The following is a 23,851-nucleotide window of genomic DNA, read 5'->3' as shown; positions in this document are numbered from 1 at the left end:
TAAGAATGGCAGGTCTACCTTTAATAACACACAGCTAGATGTAAACGTATGTGGATACTGTTGCCATTGTTATAATTATGCTAGGAAATAAATAGACAATGAATAAACAAACCCAAATAAAGTCCCTAGATACCCCCATGAAGTTTCATTTTTAATAACAAGCTTAAACATCAGTTCCTAAGTGTTTAGAAAACAAAAATATAATATCATTCTCTGCTGATTTGGAAGGGTTAATGCCATGCCCTCATTTGTTCTAAGGAAGAAAACTGAGCACTAAGTAAATATGATTCACACTTTGCCTCAGAACCTTTCCAGGATGATAGATAGCAGGTAGATATCATCAAGAAAATTAAATTAAAAACAAACATAAAAACAGACCAAAAAATGAAAAAAAAAAACCTTTCATTGCAGAATTAAAAATTCAGTACAAGAGATATTAAGTGATATGGCCAACACAAGTGGAAAGAAAATATGAGTCTTCTATTTGCTAGTGAGATTAGGGCTTACTAAAATTAAATATATCTGTCAATAAAGAGTACGGGGTTCCCTGGGGGCTCAGTTGGTAAAGAATCTGCCCTCAGTGTAGGAGACCCGAGTTCAGTCCCTAGATTGGGAAGATCCCTGGAGTAGGAAATGGCAACGCACTCCAGTATCCTTGCCTAGATAAATCCCATGGACAGAGGAACCTGGTGGGCTGCAGTCCATGGGGTTGCAAAGAGTCGGTATGCCTGAGCGACTAACATAGCAACAACAGAACGTAGCACATAGATGTGATAAGGATAAGAAATTAATACTCTTAAATACTTCCACACCACTGAGGACCGTATAAAGAAGGAGGAAACAGGAAGAGAACTAACAACTATTTTGTGTTAATCACTATGCTAAGTAGTCTGAATTCATTTTGTCATTCAGTTCTCATTTTCAGATGAGGAAACTGATGCACAGGACTTAAATGTTTTTGACATTTCCTTTGTTAGTTATAGTGCTAGTGTGAAATTTCAAATTTATTAAGTTTTAAAAATCAGGTTTGTTATACTATTTCATGCTGCTGAGACTGGAAGAGAGCATATAGGAAATATTGTTTTCATAATCTCAGAAACATACCTTCTCATCTAAAAGGGCATATGATAGATTTTAGTTTTGATCATAAATTAACATTATCAGGAAAAGCATTTTATTTCTAGATGAAGAATCTTTCAATCATTTTATTTCTAACCTCTATTCTTTGTTACTTTGCCCTCTCCAAAACTATTTCCTACTTTATGGTCAATTTCAGAGTATATCTTAGATACAACAAAATCTACTTAATTTTGATGTGATTGTTTTTAATTTCTTCATGGGAGAATTGCTAACCAGAGTACATTAAATGGTAACAACCAGAGTTGGTTCTTACTTATAAAAATATCACAGATACACATAGATATTTATCAATTTTCAACTTTGTATGTCCTTTTTATCTTATTGATTTTATTGCATCTTGTTCATAGGACTCTTTCAACTTTACAAAGTAGTTGATATAGTCATTTACTATTTTAATTAGAACGATTTCCAAAACACCATTTTGGGGGCCATAACTTTATTTACATAAGAGAAATTTAAAAACACTATTTTTGAACTTCTAATCCCTATTAGTTGGACAATTATATATGTCGCATTGTCTCTTTAAAATTCTAAGACTTTTGTGATTCAAAAGGAAACTATTTCAGTCTTCCCTGTTATTGAATAACTTACTAAGTCATATTTTAATAGATTAAATGTAAATGAACTGAAAAGATTCACTAAATCTCTCTCTGATTTAAATTTAAATCAGACATCAAAACTGACATGGTATGGCTCAAAAAACTCTATTCAGTTTTAAAGAGTTTTTAATATTTCATATTTAATAATAACCAAATGTAATATAAGAAGTCACTGTCACAGTCATACATATTAAATACATAAAATAGTTGATAGCTACTTAAATTATGCACATAATCTTCAATGAAAAGGAGTTGATAACTTATTTTGCGACCTCTGATGTATTTATTTTACACAAATGATAGTTAGATTTTCTTAATTTTTAAGAGGCACTTGAGCCAAGACACTAATTCTTGATCCACCCCTTTCCCTGAGCACCACAGGACTGCATTTGAAGCATGATACAATTTTAATTGCAAAGATTTATCATTATGACATGTAATTTCTAACTACACGAAATGACAATGTAATGCATAGGTGTGAAATTCAGCCACACATTGACTATGCGAAAAGTGATAGCAATGACATAGGCTGCTGCCTTGCTCCATTTCATTTTTCTAAAAGACATATCTATAGGTAGACCATGCACTAACTACTTTATTATCTCTACCATCTTTTCCTTGTAAAACATACTAAATGATATTGTTTGAATGACACTATAAAGCACATATCAAATTTCACAGTATTTGGTAGATAGTTGGTGAATTTGGATTACAACTGAGTCAGACATGAACTCTAGAACTGATTTTGTTTAATTTTTTTCCCTTTGGTAAATGAGAGTTCCAACCCAAGCATATATAGCTTAATATATATTTTAAAAATATCTTTACTCTATAACAATCTAGAGGGGTGGAAAGGGGTGAGAGGTGGAGGGAGGTTAAGAGCGAGGGGACACATGAATATTCTACGGCTGACTCATGGTGATGTATAGCAGACGCCAACACTATATTGTAAAGCAGCTTTCCTTTAACTAAAAATAAATGTTTAAAAAAACAGAACACCAAAATTTCTTTAAAAATTTTCCTCCCTCACTCTAGAATCTTGAATAAAATCATTTTTGAGATAATCCAGTAAAAAGAACACTAGACTAAGACAAGGATCAAAAAACTTATCTTGACCAAATATACAACTTTTGGAGCTAAATCAAAACAAAATAAAACACGCACCAAATATACTTATTTAAGCTGTGTTTTTTTTTTAATTCTAGTGTTAATTTTTAAAAGGTCATGAGGTAAGTTCCCAATTAGAGCACTTATTTAATTCTGTTAATATACTCTATCACTTTAGTTCCTAATATCTGTAGGAATAAACCTAAATAGTCTGTAAAATTATTTTTCAATATCATAAGAAATAATTCAATTCACTATTGCAATCTTCATCTTTTTTAGAATAATTTAACTTCTTTAGTAAAGTATCTACATTAACTAAAGCTTCATTAGGAAATAAAAAAGAAAGACTGAATTGAGGAGTATGACCTCCTCATATGAGTAATTTCACAGATTCTCAATTCATTCACACATAGCAGAAGATGATAGAAGTTCAGTGTCATGTGACCTCCTTCCTTCTCAGAAGCTCTGTAGCATGATGATAAAGGAAAATCTGGAATTATAATAACTGGCTTCAAATCTGAACCTCATAGATTAAGCAACAGGCCTTTATGTCTTATTGCTTAATTTGAAAACTGCAGTATCTTCATCTTCAAAATGGAAATAATCACAGTAACCTACTAATTGGGGTTACTATAAGGATAAAGAGAGACAATATTTATAAACCAGTAACTTACACACAGCAATACATATTATTTATGAATGTTATTATAATTTTTAATAGTAGTAGCATATATATCCTGGGCTCTGTTATGCCATATAGATATTTTGTTTCCTAGATTTATTATGCTAAAAAGAGCAGCAACAAAGATACAAAGACTAAAAGAATTCTAGTAAAATTCTTTTTTACAGTTTTAAAAAAGAATTTAAAGCATTATAGTTTTAAAGCTAGCAAATTTCATAATAGTAAGTACTTGATGAGACATCAACTGATGTTTAATTCTACATAATACAGAACTATCTCACCAAATATTAAAGCTGAGTGTTTAGAGAATTTGGAAACTATTAAAACTGAAATCATGCTTTACTTTGTCAATAGTTATCAGAATATACTCATTAAATGTCATTAAAATATCTAATTAAGATTTGAAGTCCCTTTATTTCATAGTAGATTGAAAATAAAAAATGTTCTTTTCAATACCTGCATTTTCTCACATTACTGATACCAAAAATCAAACCTCTAATTTGCATCACAGCACAAATGAAATTGAGTGAATTGAATAGTCCTCAAAGGAAGGAAAAGGTTATGGATTATCATTTTTTCTTCATTTTTTCCCCTTCAGGTATTCCTTAAAATTGTTGCAGTCATTATGATTTAATAACTAACACAATTGAACTTAGCTTACAATAGAATTACAGCTAGAAAGTATAAAATATATTTTACAGAAGGGTCATAAAGTATTAAGGGTGGGAGGAGGGTAACATACTACGGGAGCTAGAATAACAGATAAAAGCACTGTACTGAACTTCCAGGTAGATTGGTAAAAAAGATACAAGTGAAAACATTCTTTTTTTTTTTTTTCTCTCATATCCTATAATAACCTTACTAAAAGAGGAAAGTTTAGGGAAATTCCTAGGAAAATGTTTTGTTTTGTTTTTTTACCTTTGAAATGATTTTTTTCTCTTTTGCTGGTAGAGTCAGTAACCAGCTCAATTCAGGAAAAAATCCAACAATTCAAATTTCCTGGTTAGTATTGTTTATTACATGAAAATGTGTTGAGCCACGCAAATTCACATTTCTCTATCCTCTGATAGCAATAGATAAATTGAAAATACCATTCATATTTTTATGAAATATTGGCTATTGCAACTGTTTCAGATGCTTCCACAGAAAACAGTTTAACAATTACAAGAGCAGCAATTTTGCTTTGATTCATGAAAATAATGTTTGTTGTATCTCTATTTTGTTTACATATGATTAGTTTATCATTTTATTCTGTTGAACAAAATGCATACGTATTTCATACTTAATATTGTTAAGACTTGATTTTCCATACCATTTTTTACTTTGATAGTGGGATTTTACTTTTTCTTTTTCAGTGTGGCCTGCAAATAGTGATCAAAAGTATTTTTTTTACAATCGATGATGACTCAGATTTGGTGAAATACGGTAGTTACCTATTTGACAAAACACCCTACAGTAGAGTTTCTTTTGTTACTAATTTGCTATTAAATAAATATTATGTGATGAAAAACTTTCAACATAAACTGGACAATCCTAAAGATAGGCTATTGTCTATGCCAGAAATAATCCTCATCAGACTTTTCAATATAGTTTCTCTACTATAAAAATCATTACAATCTCCTAGTCCTTAGCTTTTTCAATTAAGTTATTTAAGACAGAGACTCAGGGGCCTACTTATAACTAAGCGCTTTTAGTCTCCCCTGTGAGGGTCAGAGTAAAAATCTCAGTTTTAAAAAGTCAGATTTCTGACAAACAGAAATCCTAAGTCCGAATACCTCGCAGTTTAAAGCTTGTTAAGAAGCAAAGCATGGCATCCAGAACTCAGCTTGCTCAAATATAATATGGTCAGGTGCTAAATCATAAATGACAGCTTTTATATTTTACAATTTGATCACATAAGTCAAACATGCTTTCAGTCACTGTAAAAGTAGACTGTTTCTATTATTCCTACCAAAAGCATTCTTCCTCTCAAATATTATAATAATGAGTAATATTTATTTCAGGAACTGTACTTAATGCCATATATGTGTGTATGAGCTCAGTTGTGTCTGATTTCTTGGATCCCATGGGCTGTTGCCTGCCAGGCTCCTCTGTCCATGGAATTTTCCAGGCACGGATACTGGAGTGGGTTGCCATTTCTTACTCCAGGGAATTCTCCCAACCCAGGGATCAAACAAGTGTGGCTTGCCTCTTCTGCATTGGCAGGTGGATTTTTTGCCACTGGGCCACCTGGGAAGCCCACTTAATGCTATATGTAAATTATAATTCAACTTTCACCATTGTCTTTCAAACTACACGTGCATCACACTCATTTGAAGAGGAAAGTAAGGCTTAAAACACTGAATAACTTGCATCTAAAAAGGATTTGAATGCAGTCCGGATTTAGAGCCTGTTCAATTCTTTCTCCATGCTCGTAAATTTCACTGCCTCCTGCTTGGGTTCAGAAAATATGCCGTCCTTTTAAGACTTTACTGTCTGATTGCCACTAACTACACGTGGCTATTTAAATTTAAATAAATTATATTAGATACAATTGAAAATCAATTTCCTTCATTGCAGTAGCCACCTTTCAGGTTCTCAGTAGCCACGTTTGGCTACTGACCACTCGATTTATGGAGCAGAGACTGAATGTTTCTATCATCACAGGAAGTGCTATTGGACAGTTCTGCTTTAGAAGGTAAAACAGATTAAAATGGGGGCACTTGATCCCATAGAGATGCTTGACCAAAATTTAATATATAAATAACTGGGGAAAATACATTCCCAATGCTTTCACATTGCAGTTGGTGGGTAAATATTTGTCAGAACTATAATATTTACTGAGAGAAGACAGGGATGTAGAGATAATTTGGATGTGCTCATATCTCAGCACAATGTCTTGAATATACAAGTGGAAGAAAACAAAGCTAATAAATATTTGAACTGACATCACTTTCCAAAAGAATCCTGAACTTTTACCGATAAAATGAGGTCTACTAATTAACATTTGAATTATGGTTAAGAGAATAGTAACTTCTATTTTTAAAAAGCTGCAGTCAAATGGCAATAGCTATAAAATTAGTTAATAAATAAAATAAACTTTTAATAGTTATACTTATTAATTATGATTATACTTTGTGTATCACTATGATGATACTTATTAACTAATAATGATACTTTTAAATTAAACCCAGTGTTTATAATATTGTCATTTTATGTGTTTGCTTGTATTTTATTGTGAACTCACCAGCATTTCCCATTCATACATTCATGATGTATTCAAGTAATATGTAACAATTAAAATCAAGAAGGTCTTACTAAAACACAATCTTAATGTATTCTGTTTAAAGTTTGAATTTTTCATGTTTATAGCCATTTTAATATCTTGCTGACTGTGGCCTCACCTGGAGAAACTGTCCTATTTCTTAGGAATGGCATAATATGAAGAAATGAAAAACAAATCTAGATTCTGGAATAAGGTGCCCTTATTAACCACAAACAAGTCAATCCTAAATGAGATCAAGCCAGTCAATCCTAAAGGAAATCAATCCTGAATATTCATTAGAAGGACTGATGCTGAAGTTCCAATACTTTGGCTACCTGATGCAAAGAGCTGACTCATTAGAAAAGACCCTGATGCTGAGAAAGTTTGAAGACAGAAGAAGGCGATGACAGAGGTTGGATGGCATCACCGACTCAGTGGACATGAGCGTGAGCAAGCTCCGGGAGATGGTGAAGGACGTGGAAGTCTAGCATGAGTCAGACACAACTGAGTGACTGAACACAATTAACCACAAAACTTCAAGCTTCGTTTCCTTAGATGTAAAATGACAACAAAGATACTTTCCAGGTCAGCACTAATGAGCTATTTGTGAAAAGAAGAAAGGGCAACTTGAAAGCATTTTGTAAAGTTTGAAACTCCATGACAATGTGGAATATTAAAATCATCATGCCTTTGGTAAACATGGACAGACAAAAACACGGAGCCTCGTTTCTAACCTCTGACCGGGAGTCTTAGGATCAGCCAAGCATGGGGCTGCCTCCTCTAACTAAACTTGTCAAAGATCTCACATGGTCTTTATTCTCGTTAAATACAGTTTCAGGTTCTCCCCAGATATTACTCACACTGATTCATGAGTTCCAATGATTCCGGCAAATCAGAATGTGCCATAATCCAATGATTCCAGCCCCAACCTGTTTGGTGACTGGGAATGATGCAGAGAATTTACCAGATCTTTCAGTCAAATATCTGCAGGCCTAGGCTTCCTAGGCAGCTCAATGGTAAAGAATACGACTGCCAATGCAGGAGACACAGGTGGGATCCCTGAGTCAGGAAGATCCCCTGGAGGAGGGCATGGCAACCCACTCCAGTATTCTTGCTTGGGAAACCCCATGGACAGAGGAGCGTGGCGGGCTACAGTCACAAAAAGTTGGACATGACTTAGTGACTGAAAATAGCAACAATTTGCGGGCCCAGCAAAGCAAATGCAAAGAAGAGGAGGTAGATATTCTGACATTCTTACTTCTTTCCTCAGAGTCAAATCATGGACTTATGGTGATAACAAATCAATTTCTCTCACTGCATTTCAGACCCTGAGGAGCAAAGAATTTCCTCCATTTTCTAAATGTCATAAGCAAACCAGCATGCTTTCTTAATGAACGGGCTTTAAGGGGGAGTTTGTTGACCTTACGTATTTTCTTAGAATATATATACTTTCTCTTAGGGAAGGGAACATACAGATCTTGGTATATGTTAGTTACAAGAAAGAATAATGACAGGTTTAAAGTCTCAAGTAGGGAATTTTCCTCAAAGAGTCCCATTCGGCTAAATTTCCTCAGTTTTTCCTAAGGATGCTATAGAGATGGAAAAGAATGAAGTTCATAGAATGGGAATTTTCAGGAACCCTGAATGGGAGATAAACCAAGAATGTTGCTTCTTATGGCCAGAGTAGATTATCTTAGTACTTATGACAGAAAATATGATGACTAGTGAAGGAAAAAAAAAGAAAAATGCCTTATTCCCTGGAGATTCCCCTTCCCGTGTTTCATTTTTCCAGTAATGATCTCTCTTCTGATCAGTGACACAGCAGAAGAAATTCCCTTTTTACCTTCATACGGTTCTATAAATTCGCTTATCAGTTCTCTAAAGCTGAGTCCTAGAAATTTGCTGAACCGGTCACTCTATCTGATCCCATCATTATAACATTTCCTTTCAACTATGCTTCTGTCTTACTTATACACATAAATGTATTGCTGTAGTTTTCATTTTTCTAGTTAATGCACACTGTTTGACATGACAAGCAAAAAATCTTTAGAAAACATTGACTAGAGTATCAATTTTAGAAATTGTGGACCTGATCTAAAAATTGACACCTTCACAAGAATGTGCCACTCTTCACTGATTCCATCTGACTCACAGGATTTTCACTGTAGCTTAGTTTTGATCAGATCATTTTCCAAGTAATTTACCTTAAGCTAGGAGTATTCTTGGGATCATTTTGTTCCTGTAGATATCACAATATGCTGAGTGCTGCTTCTTATGTAAATATTGGTAGTACTTTTGTCAAACATCGTATTTAACAGCAATCCCTGAAACAGGCTGGTTGAACCCACTCAAACATTACTAAGACCTTTTACAGAGCTGCTGAAGAATGCTTAGTGACTCTACTGTCAGTAAAAGAACTTAGAATGAATATGTCTCTTGTTTAGGTCAAGACAAATGTCAGGGCTAATGCAGAGTGAAACATGATGATGGGAATTTGAAATGAAGGGCTAGGGCAACAGGTGCTTGGCATGAGACACTGAAAGAGAAGAAAGAAGGGCTGTGAAGCACCCAAGGTGGCCATCAGACTGTAAGTAGACAAAGAAAAGCCTCAGGCTTCTCACCGCCAGAGAAAGAGATCTTACACTTCAAGTAGTTTCAAAGTAGAATCAGGAAGAGATGCTGAAATTTGGAGCGTCCTTTTGTCTAAACAAATCACTTTTCAAAGCCTTAGTGAAGCCACAGGCATCTAATTGAATATGCAGAAACAGGTACAATTGTTTTGCCAGTGTGTTGACTCAAAGGAAAGCTAAAAACAAAACAATACAGAGAAAGAGCACTGAGGCTGCCTAAGTACTCTCTACATGGAAGGTGCTGTGGTTGACAAGTTCCCTGCTTTACTTCACTAATGCCTGCAACTAGAACTGTGAAGCAGAAGTTTCCTTGGGTTTAAAGATGAAGATTCTGAGTCTCAGTGAGACACGCTAAGTGATGATATGACATTTAAACCGATTTTTCTGGTTCCACACCTATGCTTTCTGACATACATGAGTCAATTACAGGTGGCCTATCCATTTCAAAATTGTTTTTTGAGAATTACTGAATAATGCCAAAGTGGGTTAGGAAATTTAAACAATAAAAGGTGCTGCAATTCTTTGGTGTACTATTTTAATTAGTAGCCATTACAGACTCAAAGGCAGACATTCAGATGTACTACTTAGACATTTCATCAATTCAGATGTTGCATTTCCTAGACTAAGCATTTTATTTTATTTTTAGTCTAGGAGAATTCAAAATTTAATATATCCTTTACATTATTATTGTGGACTCCTCAAAATAACTTAGGCATTTTACTTTTTGATTTCGTCCACGTCTCAAATAATTAAGATGACTCAGTACACAGTTAACCAATCAAAATAACCATATATATTATAGGCATTAATATATGAATCTATAAGTCTAAGCTGAGTGCCGAAGAATTGACGCTTTTGAACTCTGGTGTTGGAGAAGACTCTTGAGAGTCCCTTGGCTGCAAGGAGATCCAACCAGTCCATCCTAAAGGAGATCAGTCTTAAACAGTCATTGGAAGGACAGATGGTGAAGCTGAAACTCCAATACTTTGGCCACCTGATGTGAAGAACTGACTCATTTGAAAAGACCCTGATGCTGGGAAAGATTGAGGGCGAGAGGAGAAGGGGACAACAGAGGATGAGATGGTTGGATGGCATCACCTACTCAATGGACATGAGTTTGAATAAACTGAGGGAGTTGGTGATGGACAGGGAGGCCTGGCGTGTTGCAGTCCACCAGGTCGCAAAGAGTTGAACGCAATTGAGCAACTGAACTGAACTGAACTGATAAGTTTAAAAATATGTAGCATATTTGGCTAACACTTGGAAAATAGAAATTTTGTATTTGTATCATCCCAAATTCCACCTACTCACAACATATATTCTCTAATTCATAAAGTGAAAATTTAAATATTCAATTTGAAATTTGGTGTAAAAAAACGAATTCATATATTAAATTTGTACCTAGGTTATCATCATTATGAAAAAGAATATAGTACCCTTAGATATTTCTCAAAGATTCCTTCATATCTACAATATAAAATATAGATTAAATTGTATCATATTGTCAGCCATTACTAACAGACAAGGTAATTTTATAAATTATGAGAGAGTAAAATAAGAGTGGTTTTAATGTCCCGTATAATAAAGCAACCTTTATATTTTGGCTAGACAGGTGACTAAATAAGTAGGAGCTCACCAATGTAAAGTTTTAAGTATATTACACATTAATTTGAATTTCAAGTATGAATGTTTGTTTAAGAAGGAGCTGATAAAATCATGAGAACCTCATCACTGAGAATGATTAAGAAGAACCACAGCCACAGGCAAGTGAGTTTAACTGAGGAAGTAATAAAACATTCTCCCTGTCTCTGTCCTCTAACGCAGCGATGTCATTCCCAGTGACCTGGAGGTGAACATGTGTATGATGGGAAACACTGCTGGCAGTCCGTGCTCTCTCTTGACCAGAAAAGGACGATCAGTGTAACAGGGCACTGAGAGCTCGCCAAGACAAGTCCCTTACTCCACTTTGGATTGTGCGTCATATGCTTAGTCTAGGGCCTGACCCTTCACACTTTCCCACCTCATTCACAATGGACCAGGGAAACGTGAGTGGCAGGAATAAGACGAGTCTTTCTGTTTAGCCCGAAAACATGTTTAAGTATGGTTCTTGTCTTTGGTCACAACCATAACAAAAGTAGCTAAGTGAGCTCTGTAGTAATGTTTATCATCCAAGGACTAGCTTCTGGTGAGCGTCAAGCTAAATTAATAAAAATGCATAAGGTGAGGAGTTAATTTACATATGTGTAAGTGGTATCCAACTATTAACCCTCGTATATGACAGTCCTCATGCTAACCACATATCCCTTTTACACAAAGATAGAGTTTGCAGGAGCATGTGTACTATTATAAAGGTATATCATTCTAAATATTATTCTAAAGTCAGCACAGCAAAAATGATTTCAGGAGAAACAAAAAATATGAATATATCATAAAGCTTTGAAATCTCAGTCTCAAAATTATTTGCTATAACAATAGTACTTGTTATTTATTTTGTTGAAAGTGCTCAAAAAGAAAATCTTGCTTAAAAAGAAAATTCATGATAAATTATTATAGTCCTTGCAATGGTTTACCATTATATAAAATTGATATTAGACAAAATGGTAATATGGAAGAAAGTTTATTCCCAGCATCTTGCTCATCTCTGCACTCTTTTATACAAACTTTCCACCCAAGGCTTTCTTTGTGGCTCAGCGGGTAAAGAATCTGCCTGCAATGTGGGAGACTTGGGTTCGATCTCTGAGTTGGAAAGATCTCCTGAAGGGAAATGCTAACCACTCCAGTATTCTGGCCTGGAGAATTCCATGGACTGTATAGTCCATGGGTCACAAAGGGTCAGACACGACTGAATGACTTTTCCTTCCATCCAGGTTTCCAATGTGTTCTTTTCATTCCCATATCAACTGAGAGTATATTTCTTGTCATTCAATCATAAACATGTCTGTACTTTTCGTTCTCTTATCTCCAGGAGATAATAAATGAATGAAAAGTATTTGGATCAAGTAAAGTTGAAGAGACAAACTAGATATTTTGCTACCATTTATTAGTATCTTTAATTAATTAGAACATTGTTTCTCAATCTTTAATGGTTATCAGAAATATTGGAGGAGTCCTTAATATACGTATTGGTGGGCCCCAGCCCCAGAATTTACCATCCATTCGATCTCGGGTGAAGCCCAAGAATCTGAATTTATAGAACAAGTACCCAGGTGATGCTGATACTGAAGGCCCCTTAAGAACTGGGTTAAAAGTTTAACTCACTACTGCAGTTAGGCAATGAGGTATGGGGCTACTTAGCAGGTTTTCTACTTCCCTTCACATTATGCGAACCCTAAGTCTAAAATTAGGGTTAGTCCCAGTAGTTTCACCCTTAATATAACAGTATATATCAATTTTTTTTGTATAACATATCAACAACAAAAGAAAGCTCTTTCCAAAACACAAGAACAATCTTACCCAAAGTGAACTGCAATGCTTGCTTACTACTTTGATCAAGTTACTTAGAAGACTAAACTCTAAGATTTTACAGTAGAGTAAATTTTATCCCAATTCCATTCTGATGAAGAGTTAAATAGTTACAAGTTTCCTATCCTTCCTCATGTATTCTTACACACAAACACAGTGGTACTTAGTGTAAAGCTTCTGATTTTCAAAATAAGAGTAACACTATTGATCTTATTATCTAAAATGTGATCAATGATTCTAGACTGCCTCATGGAATAATGTTGGCATGTAGTCATCATTCATATAAAATACATACATTAAAATATCTGGAAATTTTCCAAAATATCTAAATTTTCCATTTATTTTACTGTACTTTTCATTAATTCATATTCAAATAAGAAATTAATAATAACTGCTGAACAAATACTTATCTTTTCTAAACATTCAAATAACTAATTTACTCATTTGTTAATTTTCCATCTTTGCTGCTACACAGGAAAATATCATAAGGTTTTCTGGCAATTTAGGGAATAATATTTTTAAAATAATAATGCTATATCTTTATTAAACTAGTCAATCATAAGTAAGACAACTGTCACAATGACAAGACATGGTGGAAGCTCACTAACAGAAAAGATATATTCAAATGTTGCATAATTGTGACTAAATAATTCCCTTTTTATATTTTAATAGTATTGAGGTTAATTAGATGTGGAAATGAATAACTCTTTAAAGATTAATTTTCTTTGTGAGGAGATTCTTCAAATAGCATATATTGTGGAATAATAACATAATCATATGTTATAAGATTTTGAAAATAAATTTATTCAATTTTTCTTTAATATAATCAGAGGAAAAGCAAGAAGAAAATATAATGCTTTTTTGGCAAGTTTTAATTGGATCATGTTATTTTTGGATTCCTAATTTCAATCATGCAATTTTTCTCTATTTCCAAAATTTTTCCTCCTATCATCATTTCTATGCAAGTAGCAATTTAGTCAAATACCCTGCTCTTCTGTAAGGAAAGTATTTTTGAAGAACAAAAAAGGTAAAAATATTGATGAAGGATATAAATTCTGAGCAATTTGCATTTATCATTATGTCATGAAGTCTATAGCAATCATGTCCAAAATAAATAACACAATTATCACTCATTTCTTCATCCAAGATATTCCAATTTTAGTTCACGTCTGGATAAGTATGAAATTACTTCTAACTTAAAATTAAATATTTTATGTCCTCTGTAAATATAGAAACATATAATTTTAATAACCTGACAATATTAATCTTATTTGTTTCTTTTTTTTAATTTGTTTCTTCATATTTTAAGGCAATACTTCTAAATATTTCAAATTCCAGTATCAAGAAACATGACCCCTATGTGGACTCAAAGACACACAAAAAATATATTTCAGGTTTAATTAATAGTTCAAACTCCTTTCTCCCACTCTGATGTAATTACTAATTAGCACATTTTTGGTTGAAGGCACATATAGTAAAATTCATGATTAGAATTCTTGTACCAATAGCCTCCACCATAGTCTTTGTGAACTCTCAACTACATGAACTGAAAAGATATCAATTGAATTGCAAAGGCCAGCTTATAACACAGAGCCCTGCCCAGAATTATTTGTAGCAAGATGATGATTTTAGGTTGTTAGCAATTACCTAATTCCAACCTTAGGGGGAAAAAAATCACTGATGATTAAAGTTTTCTGAGGAAGAATTACTTATGGCAAAAACTGTATCAATACATTAGATATGTTTTCCAAAAATAAGGGATTGTACAAAAAGCTAGATTAATGGAATCAGATATAATGGTTTGTGTATTTACTGAGCTTTAACGAAAGTGAGAGTTAGGATGTTATTGCAGAGATTTGATGATATGGTCCACTGTTCACCTGGGACTACTGAACAGAGCATTCTTAAACCTGCTTCATATCTGTTTTCAGTCACTGAGCATTTCCTTAGAGTGTACTTCTGTTCAGATGAGATATAGTCATATGCTATCCTTCAGATTGCACTTACAATATCTGTACATAAAACTGGGGCAATGTAGGGCATCATTTCTCATAAAATGATTAAGTAGTATTAATATGCATTTCAATGTTTTATAAAATTTCTCAATGTAATACATGCTGCAGAAACCATGTACACATGTGTGTGTGTCTATCACATTATATTGATAATGTAAGTATATTTGCTATTTTGTATGCTTTCCTTACCAGTCAAGTTCTTCAGTCCAAGTTCTTGAAGTCCAAAGTTTCCATCTTTTCTGTAGTTTAAAAATATCGCCAAGGCATATCGATCCTCATAAAGTTTTGTCCCACGGATAATGCGTAAGTTCTCCAGAGGCAGATAGCGAAACTGATTGAGAGCCACCAACACGTAGCCTGTGACTTCTCGTATAGACTGAAAAGACACAAACGATGGCCTGTGTCAGTTTAAAACTGTCAGTATGTTTACGTAGTCATTTAGATAAAACAGTTATTTAATTCTAATTTTCAGCTTTTAATTGAATATACTAATTTCCATACCATATTATAAATAATTGCCTTGACACACAAGATCACAAGGGTTAGACTCTCATTTGTAGTGGGTTGTATTTTACTTTTAAGTCAATAATATGCTTTACAGTAAAAATAATGAATTTTATTGTATGAAGCATCCTTCATGTCTGAGATCTGGATATAATTAAAAGAATAAAGATCTCATTCTCTGACAGACTAAAATTAGATAAGAACACATAACTATCAATCTTTATATTTAAAAAATAAACTGGTAAGCTTATCACAAAATAAAGTTGCATTAATTTGTAGACTGTGGGACAGATTTCACACTGCTATATTATTGTTTAATTTTATAGAAATCAAAGAACAATTGCCTTATATCAATATAATTCTGGCTATATATATATATACACATATATAATTCATATTGTGTGTATATGCATTAGATACACACAATATGCATTAGATACTGATTATGGTTTCAAATGTTAATTAACACAATTTTTATTTTGACTGTATGCTGTTTAAATGTAGTTGTCTATAAGTTAATTATTTGAAGGTTTGTGAGATATTTTAAAGCAAAAAAAAAAAAAATCACAAAAAGACTTTCAGTTCAGTTCAGTTCAGTCGCTCAGTCGTGTCCGACTCTTTGCGAACCCATGAATCACAGCACGCCAGGCCTCCCTGTCCATCACAAACTCCCGGAGTTTACTCAAACTCATGCCCATCGAGTCGGTGATGCAATCCAGTCATCTCATCCTCTGTCGCCCCCTTCTCCTCCTGCCCCCAATCCCTCCCAGCATCAGGGTCTTTTCCAATGAGTCAACTCTTAGGCCTCATCTAAAGCTATAGTTTTTTATAAAATGCATATAAATGAAAGTCAAGTCCAACTCTTTACAACCTCATGGACTATACAGTCCATGGAATTCTCCAGGCCAGAATACTGGAGTAGGTAGCCGTTCCTTTCTCCAGGAGATCTTCCCAACCCAGAGATCAAACCCAGGTCTCACACACTGCAGGCAGATTCTTTATCTGCTGAGCCACAAGGGAAGCCCCAAATGCATATAAGAACAGTAATAAATATAGGTCTTAAATTTAAAAATATATATAATTCTAAAGTGTGAAAAAAAATTGATATTATTTAATGCCAATTTCAGACTATTTTTAGATCTCTTTATGTCAGATGTCCCATGCTCAGTCTTTGGTCCTCTGTTTTTTTCTGTCTACTCTTATCCCCTTGTCTTACCCAATTTTAAGGTTGATGATCTCCAAACTATTATTACCTCCAAACTCCTAAACACCAGATTCATATCCAACTGCCTACTCTGCATCTTCACTTGGATGCCTCACAGACTTCTCAGACACACATGCACAAAGCTTAACGTCTGTCTACCTTCCCCATCCTACCAAAGCCTTTGTCACCTTAGCTGATATCAATTCATGCTTCCTATTATTCAGGCCAAAGTCTTGGAGACACTCTGGAATTCCCATTCACATACCAAAAGCAATCCATCCTATGTGTTCTATCTTCAAAAGGATTAAGGATCCAAGCATGTATGACATCCACTGGTATCCTCTGAGCCACCATCATTCTTTATCAAGATCACTATAATAGTTTCTGCTCTTGGTGCCTTCTGGTGTATTCTCAGGTAAGCCTAGCCCTGATCTTTTAAAAACATAAATCGAGTCAGGACATTTCTTAAAACTGAAATGTCTCCCAAGTCACTCAGAGTAATAAAATTCTGTAAATAATGAGTCAAAACCTGTATCTGTGTTGTCCAGTAGAGAAACCACTAGTCATAGATGTCCACTGAACAACTGAAATATGGTTAATATGAAATATGTTGTCAGTGTAAAACATATTATGAATTTCAAATGTTACATGTTGAAATGAGAGCATTTTAGATAGATTTATGTTAGCTGCGTTATTAAAGCTGAATTTACCTGTTTCTTTGTACCTTTATATTGTGGCTACATGGAAATTAAAAATTACATTTTTATGGCTCTCACTGCATTTCTAATGGACAACTCTGTACTATATGACCTGCTCATCTTTATTTTTCTGACTCTAACACCTTGCTCACTCTTTCTGATTTTGTTGATCTCTGCCATTCTTTCAGTATGCTGAACATGGTCCTACCTCCAGGTGATGAGTGCAATTTTAAGCGCCTGAGTTTCTCTCCTTTTTGATATCTACTTGGCTGATTTTCTCACTGCCGTCAGGTTTCTGCTCAAGTTTTACCTTCTCAGTTGAGATCACCTCTGATTGATCTATTTAACATGGCGACCCTCCCACTTTTACCCACTTTCATTTTTATTGTTTCTACAATACATTTGACTCCGGAACATACTGTATACTTTATATATTTACCACATTTAATATTTATAGTCTTTCTCACCTTTTCCCAGAATATAAACATTACAAGTGTAACCATTTAAGTTGCTCACTCCTGTGTCTCATGTAACAAGATCAGTACTGTTACTCAGGAAGAGACCAACAAATGCTTGTTAAACACTGTGTCTCTTCACCGGCTGTACCTTCCCCACTGGGTGGTCTGAGGAGTCCAGAGGATGCCTATCTGTAGCCTGCAATCCTCTCTTCTGGATGGATCATGCTGCAACCTCTGTGAACCCAGAATTTCATTCCTCAAAGCACACTCCTCACCAATTATTTCTTTAGGGTCAGTGATATCATCTTTCTCAGTTGTGTTCTGCCCACCAGACAATAGACCGTGCCACCAATGTGAGTACCCCAAGGAAGGGTGGGATGGTCCAGAGGCAGATCTTTAAGGGGGGGTGTATAGACCGTGGATGTGCGGGCCAGTGCATCCATTCACTTCTGTGCAAGGCCTCTCGGAATATGGATAGAACTAGGTGATGTAAGGGCTGCAAGCTGAAGGCCATCTCTCTCTACACCACCATAATCCTGAGGAGTCCAAAAATTCTAACATTTCACTTGGCTTTCCAGGTTGTTCTAAAGATATATCTGTCAAAATGGGAGATAGAACTCATTTTATTGAAAAACAGTTGCCGGATTTATAAGTAAATAATACGCCACGCAATACGTAAGTCTCCACTTATATTCTCACTCCAGGCCCTAAGGATAAACACACTACCACTGATCACCATGACAAGTATAACGCCAACAGAGCGAAGGTGGGTGAGAAAGTGGCAAGAGACACATGAAACTGCTCATGTCTGACATCAAATCAGGAACTCTGAGCCACAGTAGGAATTCCTGAGACACTGAGCATTTTGGATTGAAGAGAAGAATGGGAAAGAGGGGTCACAGATCAGCAGCGGCAAGCATTGTTTGCATGCTACAGTGAGTGTACTTTAAAACCATACCTGCCTGACATAGTATAGCCTTAGAGCCCTACGAGTTCCCCTCCAATCACTGTTAAAAATGATTGAGTTGATATTTGTTTGCATTCTTAAAAGAGAAATCACAAACACTTTTTAACATCATTTGGTCCAAAAGTAACATTATTTCATTCATTATAAAAACAATTTATTTCTAGCTTGTATATAATAATTATCAAGTACTCTGGGTTACAATGATGGCACTATGATAAAAGTTGGAGTATAGGGTATAATCAATATTATTAATCCTTTGGGGAAAATGTGTTATAATATCCATCATTGTTCCTAACAAACTCATGATTAGGTCTAACTACACCTAGGAAGTGGATCTTTTTTAATAAAAACTGTAAAAATCGATTGGCTTATCCTAAGATAGAAGGTCACAGGGACGGGATTATTAGAGAAAACACAGGTGAAACATACTCAGGACAAAGAAGAGGTTTATGAGCAAAGACACAATGTCAGCAGAAATTCTACAGTGTTTATAAGAGGGATAAATTCTTTGTAGCTATTAACTGAAAAAGATGTACCACTTGGAATGGGCTTTTTGGCCACACATTAGCAGAGGCTACAAATAACCTGCAAATAATGAAGGCTCTAGTATAAAAAGTGTTATAGATATGAGCAAAGAACAACAGTGAACATATAAAGATCAACTAATCATAGAAAAGCGTGCTCCAAGTGCCTTTAGCCACATGAGAAAGTAAGATATAACTAAGAACATCTTTGCATTCACATATTATTTAATGCATGTATACACGTACATATCTTTGAATTAACTGCATTGTAAAATGTATGTACTTCTCATTCCAGAGGGTGCATTAAATTATTCTTAAAAACATTTTTATTATCTTCAAGAAAAGTCAGGTTAAAAACAATAGTTACTCCTTTGACCAGATTCTGGGACTGGAGGGATTTACTGATTTAATTGAGATTTTCGTGTCTAAAATGAATCTCTTTCATTATCCATACTGCTTATTTATTACACTCTGGTCTTGCAAAATAATACATGTAACTTAAACATTAGCTTAACAAGTAATTATTCTGCTATGGGGATACTGGGGTATCACGGTATGTTCATGTTGAGAAACCATATGTTCAAACCATTATGAACCAAGCCACCCATGAGTAGGTGATATCTAATTTATTCATGACAAATTTTCTGATAATAATGATGGTGGAGATCCTATTCACCTCATCCCAAACATCCCTTCCCACCTACTCAGCTAATTATGTAAATATTAGGAGAAGAAAGATTATAGAAAATCCCTCAGTTCAAAATTTATTGCTCTATCCTTTTATATCTGGAGGGTCCCATGGAACCAAGTAATTTTTAAAGAATTATAGGAGATGAATATAAAATGTTATATTTAAAAGCCACAAATATGGCTTGACTTTGTCCTAGCTTCTTTATGTTTGTTTTTTGGAATATATAGTCACATTCTTGTAGGTATTTATATATATATATATATTTTTTTTTTTTATATATATACATATATATCTGTACACACACACACACACACACACATATATATATATATAGAGAGAGAGAGTGTGTGTTAAACATATGGTAAGAAATGTGAGCTCAACTGCCAGGCAAAGTTGGGCTGTGCCTTTCAGCTTTGTGGCCTTGACCAAGTTATTTATCCTATCTGAGCCTCAGTTTCTTCATCTTAAAAATTAAACAGCAAATACCTCTCTTCTTTATAAAGGTGTTATAAAGAACAGAAGATATAAGGAAAATGTCTGTAAGAGTTCAACAAATGCTAACTATAATAAATAATGCTATCCTTGTTAATAGCTAAGGCAGATGAACTATCTGTGGACAATCAGAGTTGAAGACAAAAATAAGAACCATTGCTTCTAATTTCCTTGTCATGTGGCCTTTGGCATGCTTGTATCTTACCTCTTCAATTTCTGATTTATTTGTAAATTACAGAATTGGTTCCTTATATTGTTTTTGTGTATGTTATGGCCATTAGTACAGACCCTGGCACTGAACAGATGGCTGTTGAATTAAAAAGTAGAATGCAAAGCTTAAGGTATTTTTAGATGTTGTTTTTCACTGAAAATGATTCTCTGAAATTTTTGATAATTAAAAAAAAAAGTTATTTGAACAACACAATCATGGCTGTGTCCAAGGACCACAATTGTAAATAGAAATCATTAGAATGCATCAGAAAAGAGAACACTCAGACTCTGGTTCTGGTTCAGTTATGTTTAGTCCTAGGCAACTGCCTATTTTGTCAACTGAAGACTGAATGCCTACCAACATTCACCCACAGATATCCCTCTCCTTGTGGTGTAAGCTGCTGCTGACTAAAACTGATTTTCATTGTCAGTGTATGCTTCCACAGAGACTTTGTGCAAGTGAATACTACTGACAATCATTAAACCCCTAAATGCTTCAAAACACATCTAATCCAAGGAACAGTTTGATATCCATGCCATTTGATGATGGAAATAAAAAGAAATGGAAAAATGAAAGAAATTTGACCAACTTTTCATACCATATTAGCAGTAAACCTAGGGGGATAACGCATGGTTTGCTCTGAAGGACAGAAATTTATAACCATTTTTTCTTACATGATACTTTAAGAAAAAAAATGTGAAAACTGCAGTTACACACTTTCCAGGATTCAGTTGCCATTCAGCCAAAAATTAGAAGAGATTGTGCTGATTCACTGGGCTTTCCATTTGCCTTCAGATGATTCCAGAAAAATCAATCTTTATTGTTTCTAAATCTCTATTGCATTTCACAATTCTTATAACCACTGTTCCTTTTTTTATTTGAAACAATTCCCTTATTCTTTAATTATAGTTGATTTTCTAATTTTGTACTTAGAATACAATTTGGTACTTAGAATAGTGAATAGTTCCTTAAATATTCCTTCATTTACCTTAAAATTCAGGTGATTGCAGTACTTCACAATTTCTGAATATTTAATCAGGGTTTATGGACAATTTTTCACACATTAAAAATAATAATATGTTCTTGGCTAAATGCATAAAAGGCCGTTTTCTAGATTTTTTTTCCTACTCAAATTATATACCAAATCCTTGTTATTTTTCTTTAATATGAGCATCTTTGAAAATACACCTGTCTATTTTTGTTAAGACTTTCTGTAGCAAGTCAAAATAGTTCTGAATTCTTAACTTCTTCTCTAGTGTCTCTAATGTACTCACACCCCATTAGATATCATACACAAGTATTCCAAACTGACATTTTAATATTCTTTTATAATTATTTAAAATATACAAAACTATTGAGATTTATTGTTTCTGGACCAAGGTGTGAACTGGGAAGGTCCTGAGTTTGCTCCCTTTTGTGGACTCACTGAAACTACAACTATATATACAACAATCGTCCCTCAAAACTAGCTGAAGGCTAGCAGAACTAGTCTTCCACAACTAAGGATATAGATAAAAGGACCCATTGAGATAGGTAGGTCGGGCAGAGATGTGGTCTGATCAGAACTCTCACTCCTGGTGTGGCCATGCATGCATGCATGCATGCTAAGTCGCCTCAGTCATGTCCGACTCTGTGCGACCCTATGGACAGCAGCCCACCAGGCTCCTCCATCCACAGGATCCTCCAGGAAAGAACAGTGGAGTGGGCTGCCATTTCCTTCTCCAGTGGCCATGCATTAGTAGTGGTATATCACAACCATGAAGGCTGCCCCTGAGAAGCAAGGGATCTGATCCCCACACAAAGCTTTCCAGCCTGGGCTTGCACTGGGAAGATAAAACTCCACAACACTGACTTTAAAAATCAGCAGAGCTTACATCTGGAAGAGCAGGAGGACTATGGGGAACCACATGACCATCACAGCAAACTAAAACCAAAATCCTACCCTACAGACACAAAACATAAATTTTTAAAAATTGCAAACATACCTCTAAAAAAGATCATCAAACTGCAAGGCAATAGGATAAGAGAAGGATAAAGGAACAGAGAAGAAGTATAAAATCAATCAGAAAACAACCAAATGGCAAAAAGTATACCTATCAAAAATTATGTTAAATATAAATAGATTAAATGCCCCCAGTCAAAAGACATAACGTGGATGAACAGAGAGAAAAAAAGAAAAAAAAAAAAAAATTAACCAACAATTCCACCCCCATAAAGGAAGTACTCATATATGAGCAGCTTATACAAAACTCATTTTAGATCTAAATATATACATACACACACAAAATAAAAGTGAAAATATAGACAAAAGGTATCTCATGCAAAGGGAATCAAAAAGAGAGCTAGAATAACAATATTTATATTAGACAAAATACAATTTAAAACAAAGACTAACAAGAGAAAAAGAAGGATATTATGTAATGATAAGGGCTCAATCTAACAAGTGTAACACTTGTAAATATTTATACACCCAACACAGAATCTAAATAAAGAAAATATAAAGACGTGAATAGAGATTTTATAGTATTAATAATAAAATAATAGTAGAGCTGACCTACATCAATGGATAGATTATCCAGACCAAAAAACATTAAGGATTGGATTTAGTTGAATTCAATTGGATTTAGTTGAATCACTATATCATAAAAAGTTAATAGATATATATAGAACATTCCACCCTAAAATAGCAGAAAAAACATTACTTTCAATTGAACAAGAAACCTTCTCCAACACAGATCACATGTTAGGCAACTAAGCAATCCACTTTAAATATAAGATTGAAATCATATGAAGTATCTTTTTCAACCACAAAAGTGTGAAACTAGAAAGCAATTGCAAGAGGGAAAAAAATAAACACACAATGGCTAAGCAACATGCTATTAAATAATCAGTGAGTCAATGAGGACATCAAAGAAAATGTTGAGACAAATGAAAATGGACACAACATTCCAATATCTACAGAACACAACAAAATTAGTTGTGAGAAGAAAGGTTATAACAAAGCAGGTCTTCCTCAAGAAACATGAATTATCTCAAATTAACAATCTAACATACCTAAAGTAAAAGAAAAAGAACAAGCAAAGCCGGGTAGAGTAGAAGGGAGGATATAATAAAGATCAAAGCTGAAAAAAAATGAAATAGAGATTTAGAAAACATAGAAAAGTCAATAAAATTTGAGGAGGTGGTCTTCCCTGGTAGCTCAACTGGTAAAGAATCCAGCTGC

At 34.3% G+C, this 23,851-nt stretch overlaps 1 protein-coding gene across 2 annotated transcripts in view; it reads right to left on the bottom strand.

The window, feature by feature from the left end:
* Positions 1–23,851, bottom strand: part of ERBB4 (erb-b2 receptor tyrosine kinase 4) — a 1,213,162-nt gene that overhangs the window by 540,993 nt on the left and 648,318 nt on the right. For both annotated transcript variants that reach the window (XM_065930645.1, XM_065930646.1), the window contains exon 3: positions 15,069–15,255. In XM_065930645.1, the coding sequence (XP_065786717.1) occupies positions 15,069–15,255 (187 nt within the window). The remainder of the gene's footprint in view (positions 1–15,068; positions 15,256–23,851) is intronic.

The sequence above is a fragment of the Muntiacus reevesi genome, chromosome 3 (genome assembly GCF_963930625.1).
Source record: "Muntiacus reevesi chromosome 3, mMunRee1.1, whole genome shotgun sequence".
Taxonomy (NCBI): domain Eukaryota; kingdom Metazoa; phylum Chordata; class Mammalia; order Artiodactyla; family Cervidae; genus Muntiacus; species Muntiacus reevesi.
The sequence above is the reverse complement of the archived record's forward strand: the minus strand, read 5'-3'. Positions and strand labels throughout refer to the sequence as shown.